We start from the raw sequence: 15,935 nt of genomic DNA, 5'->3' as shown, positions 1-15,935 counted from the left end.
AAATCTGAACTTCCCTTTTAGAAACAATTAACTAAAGCACGGAAACAAACTGAACTGCACCGAACACAATTCCTGATCTGCTAATCAATGCTGCCCACTGGACTCTGAGTCTGGACTGCCAGACCTGTGATTGGCACCTCTGTGAGCAGCTGAGATCAGGATATCGATGACCTCATACCAAAGACCATTTCTTTCCTAGATGACACTTGCAGGCATTTGATTTAGAGAATTGACAGGTGCTGTAAAAATTAAGGTCACCCCTAAGTAATATTTAATCTTAATGTGGCATTTAATGATCCACACCATGTGAATGTCCTGTTCTGCGGCTCTTAGTTTGGGTCTGGAATACACTTCAGAGGGTCCTGTGTCCATTTAGATCCAATTACAAACACACACAACACATCAGCCTTTGTGAAGTAATGCTTCCCTATAAAGAAGCCTAATGCACATCCTTCACTTGGCCTTTTGCAGCGGATTACACAATGACAATCGTGACTGGAGAGCGAAAGTAATAGGGACGGAATCCTGTTCTCGGCTTCTGCGCTGATTGTATTCTGAGGAGGAGGTCTGAGAATGTCTGTGCACACACACACATACACACACTGACTGACAAACAGTGACACTGGCACGCACACACACAGTCCAGTGGCGTAGTGGCAGAATAAGCTCATATACTATATGAGTGAAGGATGAGGCTGCAACACTTTTGATAGCTATGACAGTGATGTATAGTTTAAGCGCTCTGGTCAGATATGGGATCTCCTCAAAGTCACAGAGCAGATAGTGGGAGAGCTCTATATACACACAAAAAAAATCTAATAATAACACTAACACACATGTCAAATAAATAATAACACTAACACAAACAACAAATAAATAATGACACTAACACACACATAAAATAAATAATAATAAGACACACAACAAATAAATAATAAAAACACTAACACACGTCAAATAAATAATAATAACAGAAACATACACATTTCCTGAGAAATAATTGCCTAGGGTTGTAGTTTCAATGTTATAGTGTAGTACAGTACAATACAGTACATTGTAATAAAGTCTACAATATATCTAGTTCAATTAATATACTATTAATAATGATTATCCGTTCGGATATCGAAAAAAAAAATCCCATTGAAGACAATAATGGATGCCCTAAATACCGTTCATCGCAGCACGTTGTTTCGTTGTACGGTCGACGACCAATCAGCAGTGAACCACACGTTCAATAGCCAATCAGCAGTGAACCACAGTTCAATAGCCAATCAGTAGTTAAACACGTGTTCAATAGCCAATCAGCAGTGAATTATATGTTCAATGACCAATCAGGAATGACTCAGAGAGATAGCCAATCAGAAGTGAGAATGTACAGCCGCTGGAGCAGATGCTTGTCCTCTCCGGTTAGCCGACACTGTCTGTCTCTCCCGCCGGTAAGTGGTGCTCATCCCGGGGCCCCCACCGCGGCCATATTGTTTCATTCCCTGTTATCATTACGATATTAATTCTCATACGAATACTACTAATAATAATGTGTGGGGCCCCGGCAAATCTGTTTAGACAGCCTGAGTGGCTGAGTGCTTCACACAAAAATATCACACACGGTTTCCCTCAGAAATGGCGGGTTGTGTGTCTTTATTGGAGTGCAGTGTGTTGTACTGTGGTAAATCACAGTAATGTGTAGTGTGGTAAATCACAGTCAAATGTAGTGTGGTGTACTGTGGTAAATCAGTAAAGTGCAGTGTGGTGTACTGTGGTAAATCACAGTAAAGTATAGTGTGGTGTACTGTGGTAAATCACAATAAAGTATACTGTGGTGTACTGTGGTAAATCACAATAAAGTGTAGCATGGTGTACTGTGGTAAATCACAGTAAAGTGTAGTGTGGTGTACTGTGGTAAATCACAGTAAAGTATAGTGTGGTGTACTGTGGTAAATCACAGTAAAGTGTAGTGTGGTGTACTGTGGTAAATCACAGTGAAGTATACTGTGGTGTACTGTGGTAAATCACAGTAAAGTGTAGTGTGTTGAAATCAAATTGCAACGACACACAATGAATGGTCGCAAATGTGTTTATTGTACAGTGTAATGATTTCACAGTGATGTGGGTGACATGGTTAGGATACAGAGGAAGGGAGACATGGAAGAGACAAACGGACAGAGAAGTGCAGGTGAGTGGTGAGTGACTCTAACGAGCTCTGAACCGCGGCCCGAGTCGTAGCGCACAAGAGAGCAGTCTTGGGCCCAAATGGTCTGTGTGTGTTCGCGTTTACCATGTCACACCACGCCACACTTTATCATATTTGGCCATGTTTTTACCATGATGCACTGAACATTTCCATGATTTTTCTATATTCTTGCTATGGATTTACCACATCTTTATCATGATTTTACGACATTCTACCAAGCCTTTACCATGTTGTTTCCATGATTATACCATTATTTTGCCTTTGTTTTGACCACACTACAGCATACTTTACCATATGAATTACCATGTTACATTCTACAGCTACGATTACAAACTGATATAAACCTTCATACTTCCATAAACATAATACAAATCCAATAATATGAAATGCAAAACATACCAACACATGCTTAGAAAACATCTTCACATACTTTACATTCGAGTCATTATTATGACTAAGCTATATTATGATGATTATGAGTATTATTTCAGGAGGGTATGATTATTGTAGGAAGATCATGCAGTAAACACAAAGAAGCTTCTTGCCAGGGAAAGCTAGACAGTAAATAATGACTTGTATGTGTAAATAATAATCATGTATATCCTAATTGCGCTGGCACTCTTAACTGTGTAAGAATGACTGATTTGTGTGTGTCTCCTTTCACGCGTTCTTGTGCCACACAGCACCTTTTTAGTCTGGTACGACACTTTTTCGTAATGTGTGTTTAGCGTTATAATACTTGTTGGCCCTGCGTGACATTTGCGTGACGCTTCACTAGACCCAGACCACCATCGCCCTGACGTGGGATATTACTGAGAGGAGGCCTCGTCTCTCGGGCCACTGTGAAAGGGGTTGTGTCCGGGGCACACACACGCACACGCACAAACACACAGACACACATAGACACACACGCACACACACGCACACGCACAAACACACAGACACACATAGACACGCAGACACAGACACACAGAGACACACACGCACAAACACACAGACACACATAGACACGCAGACACAGACACACAGAGACACACACGCACAAACACACAGACACACATAGACACGCAGACACAGACACACAGAGACGCACACGCACAAACACACAGACACACATAGACACGCAGACACAGACACACAGAGACACACACACACACACGCACGCACACGCACAAACACACAGAGACACACAGCACACAGACACACAGACACAGAGATACACAGTCACACACACACTCTGCAGGAGCCCCGCCCACACATGTGCACAAGCACAACACCGCGGGCGGGCCGGGCCGGAGCGGCGGCCAATGGCGGCGGGGCGGGCGGAGCGGCTGAGTTATGAATGGAAGTGGCCTGTTTCTCCGGCTGCCGAGGAGTCGCTGCTCCGGCAAAGCGTAGCTGCCCGTGTATGTGTGTGTACGAGTGTGGTACACAGCCCTGCGTAAGTGTGCTCTGCTGTGGGAAACTGCGCCCGGGCGGCTCGCTGCGCTGCTCTGGAGGCTGCTGGCCGCGGTGCGCAGGTGTTGTGTTGAGCAGATATGATTTGTGTTGCGCTGCGGACCAGAGGCGGCATTACAAACTGTTCTGGGTAGTTGCAAAACTTAACAGTTAGTGTAGCAAGGCGTAATAATCAACGCGGAGCCAGCTGCTTGTGTGTGTTACTTTTGTATCCTCAATTGTATTCGCACAGTGTGTTTTATATTTGAATATAAATATGCATACGTCTGTAAGTGAAGTGTCAGGCGAGGCTGATGGGTCTGATGCTGCAGGTTGTGTTTGTGCTCCGTCTCCCTGCATCGCAATTCATCTGTGCCGTGCTTCTCTTGTCTTGCAGGGTCATTGTTCCCACCTGAGAGGCAACTCTTTCTTGTTCTGGGAGAAGATCGCGTCCATTCAGGGGAAACGTGTTGAGCTGAACAATCGAGCTCTTTCTCTCTTTCGCTTTTTGTGAACCTGTTGTTTTCAGCTGCAATAGCCTGGACTGTGCCGCCGAAACACACTGCTGTTGTTCTCCGCACCGGTCGGATACAGTTGGTCGCGCTGGATGTAAATCCGCAAAACAAACAAAAACAAGCAGCAGCAAAGAGAAACTCTTGGCTCGCAATGCTCTGAATTATAATTTGATTACTGGAGAAAACAAGTGCCCGCAGTGATACAAATTGGAAGTCCTGACTGGTGGAGGTTTGAGAAAAGGCATTGCAGGCAAGCTGTGAGTCATTTAGTGATCAATACGCAGAGAATGGGCGAACCGAAAGGGCTGATAATGGATACAGTTTAAGTGTTTGATTGTCAGGACTTGATGCTGATGAGACTTCAAAATGCGCCACTACGACTAGACAGCCTCGGAGACATCAACAGCAAGCGCGGGCTGATAGCAGATCGCGTTAAGCGGATAAGTTCAAACCCCACACTTACAGATGTATTAACCGGCGCGCTGTTTGCGGGATCCTTGACACGGACAATGAGTTTCCTCTGCGAAGTGAGAGGCAGCCTGTCGGGCGAGCAGGAGCGGCAACACGTTGGCGCTGTGTTGTGTCTCCAGACGGACACGGGCGCTGCAGCTGGCACAGGACCAGCACACCAGGACAAGTTGGACCAGCGCTCGGCTGACGGCTCGGGCTCCACGATGACCGGCGTCTCGCACGGCAGGGACAAGCCATCGGATCGTGGATCGAGTCACCGCCGGGAACCACTTGCAGCTGCCTGGCGGGATCGGCCAGCGGCGGCCGAGAACAGGGTTCCAACCGCCGCTTGTTTTAAAGAGAGGAGCAACAGGCATCAGGACATGGGTGTTAAAAAGGCAGCACGCGTGTTTACCCCACTCACCATGCCACCCGCGGCCGGGGGGCTGCGCTGCCTAGATAGCAGGAAAAGCTGCGATGCGGACAAGAATTGCAAGGCATTGTGTAACCAAAGAACTGGGGGGATGGAGAGCCTGCCCGGCGTGGATCTGGGCACCAGCGGGCACCGAGCGAGCGGTGGGGGGATAGAGAGCCTGCCCGGCGTGGATCTGGGCACCAGCGGGCACCGAGCGAGCGGTGGGGGGATAGAGAGCCTGCTCGGTGTGGGTGTGGGCTCCAGCGGGCACCGAAAGCGCAGCCCAGGGAGCGGCGGAGGAATAGAGAGTCTGCCCGGCATGGCTCTGGGCACCAGCGGGCACCGAAGGCGCTGTAGCAGCGACCGCGGCAGGAGAAAGTTTGCGTGGAGACCGTGGAGTTGGTGGGCGCTGTTCGTGTTTCATACCCACGTGTGGAAAGCGGCGGCTCAAGGTAAGAGCAAAGCCCGCCCGTGGACACCGCCAGTCCTGTGGCCCTTTGTGTTCACAGGAACAGGTCGACTGTAGGCTTTCAGATGTCATTGTAGTAAAGTCTGCATGGAGTTATTGTAAAGGTAAAACGCAGCTGCTCATGTGTTGCTAATATTATTTTATATCGTCCTTTTCCTACATACACACATTTTCATTCAAATGAATTGTATAAAGTATAAACCCAGGCGTAAGACATATGACTAGGAAAGTGTGTGTGTCTATATATCAAAATATAGACATTCTATATAATTCACACATTTGTTCAGATAACTGTGTTTGTGAAACCTGGTATTAGATATTATTTGCGGGCAGGCTTGCCTGTGTAGTTATTGTCTGAAAGTGAAAGTTAATCTCAGCGTCCAGTTGTTGTGCTGCGCTGCCCTATATTATAACAGCCGATTGAACCTGTTCAGCCGCGGCCGGCCCTTTCTGTTTGTGCCGGCACCCTAATCCCGTATCAAACATGCATGTGATCCGCATGTTGCTGGCGATAAACGGGGATTCGCAGTGAAATGATGGATTGACCAGGTCTAATGCCAATGCTAATACGTCCCAGCGGGCTCCCGCAGACAGACAGGGTCTTCAGGTCAAAGGCAAGAATCACAGATGGCACAGAGACGCGCCTCACCAGACGATCTTGCTTTAATTATGTGGGGGGCGGTGAGGGGGAAAGATTATACGGGAGATGGTATTAATCGGCTGAATGGAAATAATATAGTAGTTACCCGCGGATTATTCAACGTATCTGAAAATATATTCAGTTGCTACAGTGTATGGTGCACCGAGCTCTGTTGATCGGATTCAGATCCATATTTAGCTCAGTCTTGTGAGTGTCTCTGTGCTGTGTGTGGTGAGTGGATTGGGCAGGTATAGTGCTCCACAGGTGTTACATTGAACACGAGTGCTAATGGATAGTATTGATTCAGCTGCTTTTTTTCTTTCTTTCTTCTTTTTTTTTTTAATTGTCGAATTAAGAGATTGTTTTGGGGCTGAAGCTGCAATTTGGCGCAAGTGTGTCGGCGGGCAAAACGATGGCATTACAACCCCGACTCTCACAGCCAGCACAGGGCATCCAAGCTATTATTAGTGAAGTTGTAAAATATGGATAGTGAGATGCACTGCGGCTGACAGGCTGCGGTGCATTAGGAGTGAAGGTCCTCTGACAAGCCGGTGACAAGCGCGTTGCATTAGGAGTGACGGCCCTGTGATTGAGCAGCCGGCGGCGGATTGTGTGTGACAGGCCGCCCGGACCAGTCTCACAGGGAGCCGCATCAAAGTGGCACAACGGTGGAGACTGGGACTTTTTAACAGTGCATTTATGGGTTTCAGATATTTATGTACTCATTTACTTGCATTTGTTTGAGTCAGGTGTCTCTGTTTTATGTTTTCTGACACTGATTTATATAAAGAGTATCAGTTAATCGGCCCTTTAATATTTCCATACTTTTCGGCAACTTTTCTTTACATTTTCTTTGTATTATAGTAAATGACAGTGCCTACTTTATGGGTTTCAGAAATACCTTAAAATGAGAAACCTGCCCCCAAAAGCAATTTACTGCAGAATTGCCGTTGTCTCGGGTGCCGTCCAAATCTATTTATTTAGGAGACAAAGGAGTATACAGGTGCTTTAAGGTGATGCCTTCCTATAATGGTTTAAATGTTTAAAGCTGTTATACGGAGTAAGTGTGGCAATATCCTTTAACAGCAGGCACCCTTGTGAGGTGGATTCAGTGTGCTTTAGGTTAATCGGAGAAATTAGTTAATTAGTCTACCTGGAGATGTAGTGCGCCGCAAATGAGCTCCACTCGGCACATGAAAGGGAGGTGCCGTCAGCAGACACAGGGGGGATTTGGGGACTTAAAAACGCGGCCTCCAGCTTTTAGCTTTTTACCTTATCAAGCGAAAGATTTACCACTTTCCCTTTCAAGCAGTTACCGGCTGTGAAGCTCCATGTGATAGAACCCTAATGTAGCCGATACCTCGCTATGACGTCATGGCACGCTGCCCGGTATCCCAGCATTGGGATGGTTGGTTTGATTTGGCCCTCCGCCTGTGTTTGGATCAGCAGACAATAGGAGGTTTGCGCTGCTGCGTTCATCTGCTGCACCAGAACATCAACAGCGCCGCTTGTTTCGGAAAATCAGCCCACAAACACAATAACAGTGCAAATAAACACACAGTGCATGCTCTAACAGCCCTATATGGATTCGTTTATGCAACACATTTTAATTTAACGTGTGTGAGGTTAGCAGAGAATGGCTTAAAATAAAATAAAAAATCCCCTCTGATGTTAAGAATTTGTGAAAGGCAATATTGTGCCAGTCCAGACTCCTGCTTTCAGGTTCAGAGCAGCCCAATTGATTTCTGTAGTCCGAAGTTCACTGCAGCCATAAAGCAGGTTACTGATTAACTGGAGGAGAGGAGAAGCACAGTGTATGGTTCGGTGAAAAAGAAGAGAAGAGGTGTGTGTGTGTGTGTGAGAGAGTGTAGGGGTGTGGGGGACTGAAACTGAAACAATACCAGCTGTTGCACATTTCTTGTGTTCTTGTTCAGAGTGAGAGTGCTTGCACATGTCAGAGCTTTAGTATATAGATGTGACATGAACATTCTGACCTGTGTGACTTTTGTGGGAAGTTTTAAGTGCTCTTCAACGCCCCCCCCAACCCCAGTCTCCATCATCGTGCAGTGTTAGCCGTTTCCCCCGCCTAATGTCAAGGTCTTCAGAAATTTGGAATTCAACCAGCACAGATCTGGGAAGAGGTTAGGTGCTATTGATCAGAACAACACGGCCAACAGCATTATTGAACCTCATAAATTGGGTAGAGGTTGACATTTAACCTCCCGTTTTACTTTTTTATTTTTTAGAAAAAGAAGTGCTTTACGAATAACTAAGCCTTAACTATTAGCTCCCCTTTGTTGGTCAGGGGCAGCCTGTGAAATATTCCCAGCTGTACAGTGTGAGATGGGGACTAATATGAGGGTCTGAGCGGTGGGTGAGACATGTTATCATCAAGCCAGAAAAGCAAATTGCTTTCTTTGGAGGTGCTTTATAAGAACCACGTTAGACTGGTTTTGTTTTTCTTTTGTGTTTATGAATAGCCGTAATGCTTAGGTTTCACATTACAAGTGGTATTGTGTGCTTTTCACCAGCTGGGCTACCTCCCTCAATGGCTCCCAGAACAGAAAGATAATAATAATAATAATAATAATAATAATAATAATGCATTTTGACATAAAGTTTTAAATTAAACTGCGATAGTCAGATGTCTTGTCACCGGCTCCTGTGGCAGCACATTTGGCTGCGGTGCCTTGATTCTGATAGTTTGAAAATGTGCTTTCAGTCTGTCTCTCGCTGTGGGTGTTAAAGGATGATGCAATCGGCAGAGGCTTTCATGCCTGTGTGAAGCAGAATGGCAAGCAGGTGCCCTTATTGCATGGTGTGTCCGTCACGGCATGAGAGATGCCATTGTTGTATGGCCGGGGCTGCTGGGAGTGACCGCACTGGGGCTGGGAGAGAGCTCTGTTGTTAGGTGGGTCTCTGCAGCTTCAGGAGCAAGGAACTCTTTTGTTTTGCTTGTTTTTTTCTGCCATAGGCTGAGTTATTTTGGGATGGATGTGTTGGCTTTATAGGGCTTTGGCATAGCGAGAGGACTCCTCTCTCACAGAGACGCAGCTTTCTTGTGCCATTATCCCTGGGAGCTCGTCCAGGTGTCTTCTGAGGTTCGTGTCTTTCTACCCATCTTGTTGATGGTCTGCGGTTTTCTCCAGTGTATGTTCATTCTCCAAAAGCACAGCCTTCCTGTGGCCTTGTAGGGTGGCCTGTGTTGTTTGTGTCGCTCTGGGCTATTGAAAGCATTCGTGCCAGGGAACCGACATGAATTTAAATGTCAAACTAAATTTCCATGGGTTTTCCTTTTATTTATTTATTTAATTTGAAACAAATATTGTATTTCGAGCCTTGTTGTGGCTGATGGATTATTCAGTCCAATTGTAACCCTTCAAGCGTGTGGCTGGCAAATTGTACAGCTGTTAAATTAAACAACTATCACAACAAAACAAATCAATTCAGAGTAAAACGGCCATGACGACATCTGTAGCTTATGAATGTGATCAGTGCGATAAAGGGGTTGTCGATGGAGGGAGTACAGTCCAGGGTGTGATTCAAGCTCAGATCATAATGTAGTAAAGTACAGGCTGAGTGTTGACAGCTGTGTAATTGGGTCATTGATTGGAAACTTGGTAAATAGAGGTGGCGGTAATCTAAGTCAGAACCTCCCTCTCTACGCAGCCTGCTGTGAGCTGCTGGTACTTTCTCCTGCACACCTTCCAGCTCCTACGCCCCCCACAACAGAGGTGTGTCTGTTTCCTGCTTTTGTGCAGGACCTGGCCTCATCCTGGCTGCTCTGCAGATCAGATGCTCCCACATGCCCTCTCATCCTCCAAGGGATTGTGGGAGGTGTAGTGCTGGTCCCTCTGCCATTTTGTTGTCCTCTTAGCACCCATGCCACAACATATACATTCAAACGTTTTGCTGTCTACTGCGTATGGTGAAATTAGCTGGAGTTTAAAGGTTCCATACAGTGCAATACATCACCAGAGCTCTTTACAGTAAAACAATGGGAGTGGCTGGGAGGTCAATACTTTCACTTTGAAATGCATTGACACAAGTGCAGCAGCTCACTTCACACCGTTGTGCTGTGTGGAGAGCCTGTCTTGGGAGCGCTGCCCTGTGGGAGTGCTGTGTGCCCCCTGCTCTGCTGTATCGCTGTGTTTTGTGTTTGTCTTTCCCGTCCCCTATTAGATGAGTATCTTATCTCCATAAAACTGCTCAGGAATCTGCACATTCTGAGCGCAGTGAGTCCACAGACCGTGAAGGGCAGCTTCCTAAGCATTCAATGAAGGGTAGACCTAAATAAATTCACAGTTAAAAGGCAGGTTTATAGGTGTAAGCCCACTGGAATTCTTTCTCAGAGAATTTTCCCCTTCTTTTTTCTAAGATATTTATATATGTATTTGGATTATATCTTGAGGAGAACGCATCTTGCCAAGGCTGTTCTTAGACCTTTGGAATTCTGCTCCGTATAGTTCCCTTCACGGGCTCGACAGGAATGTGGTCCGGTGTTTGAATTTGGCAGCCTATAGAGAACTCGTCCTCCTCTTTCTTTATGGTCATGTTTGGATTATTTTTTTGGGGGGTGAAATGAAATACATTCCCTTCAATTACACTCAGGGCTTTGCAGAGCCGAGCAGCAGGTTTTTGCCCAGAGCTGGAGCAAGTAAAAGTTTGCATACTCCAACTTAATAAATAAGAGTCATGCCAAATGCCTCAATTGAAAGAGGAATTTTGAGATTACAAATTAACAATTAAATAATTAACATTTGTATCAGCTAGATGTTGCATTATTTCCTTTGGTGGCATCTGTGAACTGTCATGGTGCCGTTCTCTTAGACGACTCTGTCTCACAGACAGTCACCACGTTTTCGCAGGATTTTCTTTGTGCAGAAATTTGATTTAATTTATTGTCAGATCGTTGTTTCTTAGCGATCTTGGTGGTCTAGTTCTTATTCCGGGAAGATTAAAGATTATGCTCTGGAGAGACAAATTGAAAGAGAGATGTTTTAGGCACAGAGATTTATTCTGAAGGAGATTACAGTGGTGTTAGTTATAGTAGCGATGATGGTACCCTTAAACACATTCCTTGAGCAATTTGGAAATGTGTTTCTTAAAAAATATTGCACTATTTTATGTTTGATTTTCATTTCTTTTTCATTCTTCATTCAAGCATTTGATGGATTTAGTGCAGGTGGAAAAATTTCAATTATGTAATTAATTGTAATGTGGAGGGGAGCTGGAGCAGAATAGTTAAAAAAGCTTGCCCGCTCCTAATCCCTGGTTACGCTCCTCCCACACTTCTGTAATACTCCCATACTTTTGCGTTCCATCAAAATTACCCTTTTTTATATGGAAAAAATAGCTCCTTAATTGGGTTTTGGCACGGGCAGGTGTTTCAGGATCCCAGCAGGTCAGTGGCACGCAGCTCTAGTGGAGGGCGATGCAGGGGGAGTGTTTTTACAGTGGAAGCTGGGTGTGTTTCAGGAGCACATCGATTTGAGCCACTCAATCCACTTCTCTTAAAGAGGAAATGTATTTGTTAAAGGCCTATCGTGCTAGACTAGTTATGTTGTGGGTGATTACACTGCAGCCGCTCTCCCAGTGCGCCTGGCAGGGCTCTGTGCGAATCACTCTCGCAGGCTGCAGTCTGTGGCTGTGTTGTGCGGAAGGGTTTCGGGGCAGAATATTTCTTTCCAAGGCAGCATTTTTATTTTAAGATTTTTCTTTTCTTCTCCCCTCTTCCCAAGAGCTGCAGTGTTTTACAGGACGTGATAACTGTATTCAGTCAGTATCACCCGGTTCCTTGGTGTCTGATTACCACTCTCTGCTACAGTCAAGCCATCTGTGCTGTCAGAGACAGCGCCTGTTAGACGATTTCCCCCAGAAGCCCTTTTCACGGAGGGATTCGCGCTACTCCCGTCTTCTCACTACGAACAGGTTGTTTGGAAGTCAGTGATTAGTGTTACAGGAGGAGAAACTATTAAAAAGGCAGAAATGCACAAATGTGTTTCTGGAAAGGAATTATTCAAATTGTTACCTATTTTCCTAGTTGCAGACACTGATGTTTTCCTCTGCATATTCTGGTTTCACTTCTTCGATTTGCTGTGCCACCTGATGTAGGAAGTGTTTGCTGATTGCAACGATGTATCGGAGAGGAGCTAATTGGTGTCCTGGCATCTTAAAAAGCCCAGCCTATGTGCATCTGTAATGCCCTGAATGACCTCCTGGAAGCAGCTCTTTGAATTGAAATGCCGACTCCTTCCTGGGAGCAGTGCTGGCCTCCGTTTCCTCTGTACTGCGGGAGACAAGTCGCTCGTGAAGGGGACTTGTCAGTCTGAGGAAACGATAGTTCTCCTTGACGGTTTTATTTCCTGCCAGTCAGCGCGCGACAACGGTGACCACCATTTAGCCATCAACCTGTCTGTCAGTCAGAGGTAAACAGGGACTTTAATGTATTGCCAAACTCTATACATTTACTTGAACTCTTCTGCTGAAGCCCTTCACTCTCTGATGGGGCCTCTCGGCCTACGACAGGGGAGGCGGGGGAAGGTGTGTCGGGCCGGAGCACAGGCAATCTTCTTCCTGCTAGTGCTTTATAGGGAAAGGCTATTTTAAACTTGTTGTATTCCCCTGGTATACCCGTACTTCTTTCTCTGTGGAGCAGGTCCCCGTGTTTGACCGCGATCACTCTCCCGGGTTCGTCGCTGTCCTCGGGCTCTCCTGCGAGGAAGCGGTCTGCTCACTGAGTGCATCATTGCCTCTGTCCTTGATGTCTGATCGAAATGGGCAACACAGGCCTGTTTCTCATCTCTCAGAAGCAATGTCATGTTCCGTACCTCCTGTTTGTGCTGTTAGATGAACCGTTTAAATTAAACCAATTTATGAAGCCCCTTTTCTTTCACTCTGTGAAATAACGTCTATTTCCACTCCGTGCTGAACTGAGAGTGGGCCCGGTAATGTGCATCTGTCAGCCGAGATGAGGAATGGGCTGAATAGCAAACACGCCAGAGAAGTTCTGTCGCTGCGAACAGGCGTGAGATGCAGGCTCTTTCTTTTATAGTGCCTTTTCCCATCTCTGGAGAGGAGGGCAGGGGGGTGCTGTGCGGAGGAGCTGTGTGAGCTGGAGTTCAGACGCAGCTCGGTACTGTTTGATGAATGTGAATCAATGCAAATGGAAGGCAGGCGCGCTGTTGCAGTCCCTGTACTATATCAATGGCTGCTATGCCGATGTTCGTGGCTGGTGCTGAGGTCTGTGCTTGAGGTGTGGCTCCAGAGTTTGTTCAGATCCCCACAGGTTCAAGGCCTGAGTTTTCCATCAGCCTTTTGGGTGAAACAGAGTTTCTTGGGTCTTCTGTTAGTTTAAGTTTATTGTATGTATGTATTTATTTATTTATTTTAACTGAGCTTTTCTGTGTTGACATTTTATTTTTAAAGCCCTTTGAAATGGCTGCTTTTACTTTGGCTGTATAGTCTGAAGTTTGTCATGATTTGTATTATTATTGGGTCTGTACTTAAAGATGACAGCTAATGCAGCTGTGACTATTCTGTGGCTCTGTGCTGTGGCCTCGCGATTGAGTGACGCCTCCGGGACCTGGAGGAAGGTCTTGCAGCGCGTCCAGGTTTATCTCGTGGCCCACGCGGTTGTCTGAAGGATCTGGGCCACGCAGCACACGCTCCTTTGTTTAAACCTCTTAGCCATGCCGGTCCTTTGTCTCGCTGAGTGTATTAAATTGTCGGCATCAGACCCCGTTCCAGGCGGATGTTGCGCTTGTTAAATGTGTTTGGCTGGGCTAAAATGATGTGCGTCTATTCTTGTAGAAGAGCTCCTTCATTGTTCCTCAGACTTCACCCGCCCTGTTTGTGTTACAATCACTGCTATTGTTGCTGAGCATTCAAGGGAGAGGAGCTGGTGAGAACATTTCTGCCACATCATTACGTTAACAGACAAACCTCAGTTTCCATGATGCATGGCCCTCCTATCCTGTACTGGAGGGCTGATGCCGAGCACCGAGTTTCACCACCTGTGGCCGGAGCGATGGCCGGAGGCAGAGACACTCTGTGGGTCAAATTGAAGGGAAAAATGTGATCTTTTCGAATTAATTTTAATGAATTTGTGTTTAGGAGAACAATTAAAAAAAAAAAAAAAAAAGCCAAAGGAAAGCAGTTTTTCTGGAAGGCTGTCAGATTAGTCAATACCTGCCAGGATCTCGTTACATTGCCGTCTCTGGGCTAGGAAATGATACTCCTGTACTGTGCATGCTTTCGTCTTGCATTACCGTACTTTTCAGCGCTGGAGGCACTAACTCAAATGTTCCTCCCTTCCTATAATAACCCAGGTTGGCACTGGCGTTGAGGACTATATTTAACTTCACTTTCTCAATCCCAGTTCCCTTTTTCATACCCATTCTGAATTGCGATTATCTTAGCCATTGACATAATAGGCTCTGCTGGAATTGGAATTGAATTGAAAAGGGAATTGCAAATGGATTGGAATAACTGGAATTGACCCCCAACCCTGAAATGCATTCCGTTAGGGGATCGTTCTCATTGTTTTCCTCAACTGTGTAATTTACCCGTGGTCTGCTTTGGTGCTTCAGAGCAAATGTCCCTTTTAGGCCGAGTGGTAAACCCTGTGGAATCCAAATGCAGAAGTCCAATCCTGATTCCTCCAGGCAGGGGGGAGCTCTGTCTGTGTCAGTCGTGGTCTCTAGGGAGATCACTGTATAATTAACTGTTGTGTGATTGAAGTCAGGCTGGAGTGTGGCGTACGTAGGAGGGACGAAGCTAGAGAGGCAGGGATATCGCCGTCGCATGCCTGTCTCCAGGAACGAGGATGGCAGCAGCAGCAGGCGTTTAGCAAAGTTAAAAGGTGCTAGACTGAAAACTCGGCTTGCTTTTCCTGTTGCATGCGAGGAGCCAGTGTGGTTCCTACACAGTGAACAGGAGACCCGTCTGGAAAAGCTGATGTCACGTCCCCCCCCCACCCCCGGCTCTCAGAACTGAGCACGGCATTGAACTCAGAGATGGATTCATTGGGATTCATAAAGCAGGGACAGATCAGGAGTGATATTTCTGTGCCCTAATTTCCAGCTTCTTAGCGGCGAAGATTAGGTTGAGGTCTTTAATGTGTGAAATGAACTTTTCGGTGCCTTGGCATAAAAATATTGGAGGAATGAAGAATTGTGAGACTGGCCATCCCTGGGTGAGAAGACGAGTCAGGTCGTAGATTATTTTTGCAATTATTAACATTTCTTTCATCAATAAAACTGGCATGGTGAAATGTAGATGACAGTTTGGGCTTTATTATTTGCTCAGACATGACTGCACGGGCGAGAGGGAAGTGTCGTCGAATCCTGAAAGATTGTAATCGCCCCTTAATGAAACCATTAGAATCAGCTGCTGATTTGTCAGCCCGTCTCATGGTTCTTAATTGTTTTAAATGGGCCGTTTTGATCTGGCTATTTCAAAGGCGACTGTGCAATGCGTTCTCGCTGGGGACTCTCCTAATGATCCCTGAACGCCGTCGTCTCCCTTGGAAATCTGCAATTCGGTATTTATTCAGTGTTTCCCTGCGAGTCGATCGCAGCCACTAACAGCTGAGCGTAATATTTTCCGCACAATAGGTCTGTCTGATAAAATGACCTATCCGAGGGCTTTTTATTTCACACGAATAGGGGTGGGCTATCCATCATCTTTAACTGTCACATTATCTATGTGGGCTCCGGCTTCACAATCCATTGACGCGAAAATGTACCATCCAAAACATTCATAAATGTAGGCTGTCAGCAATGCAGCCAGATAACGGGTTCATTTGCTTGCGCGGC

The 15,935-nt window shown here is 46.0% G+C and overlaps 1 protein-coding gene across 3 annotated transcripts in view; it reads left to right on the top strand.

The window, feature by feature from the left end:
• Positions 1-3,478: 3,478 nt before the first annotated feature.
• The window catches only part of LOC136712985 (protein sidekick-1), a 287,347-nt gene continuing 274,890 nt past the window's right edge, over positions 3,479-15,935 (top strand). Inside the window, exons 1-2 of one of the 3 annotated variants that reach the window (XM_066689864.1) lie at positions 3,479-3,632; positions 4,026-5,460. In XM_066689864.1, coding sequence (XP_066545961.1) covers positions 4,491-5,460 — 970 coding nt within the window. In that variant the 5' untranslated portion in view covers positions 3,479-3,632; positions 4,026-4,490. Of the gene's footprint in view, positions 3,712-3,932; positions 5,461-15,935 lie in introns of those variants that run through there. The other 2 variants (XM_066689863.1, XM_066689865.1) reach the window with 2 other exon arrangements.

This window comes from Amia ocellicauda, chromosome 17 (assembly GCF_036373705.1).
Source record: "Amia ocellicauda isolate fAmiCal2 chromosome 17, fAmiCal2.hap1, whole genome shotgun sequence".
In the NCBI taxonomy this organism is placed as follows: domain Eukaryota; kingdom Metazoa; phylum Chordata; class Actinopteri; order Amiiformes; family Amiidae; genus Amia; species Amia ocellicauda.
This window is presented reverse-complemented; position numbering and strand designations above follow the sequence as displayed.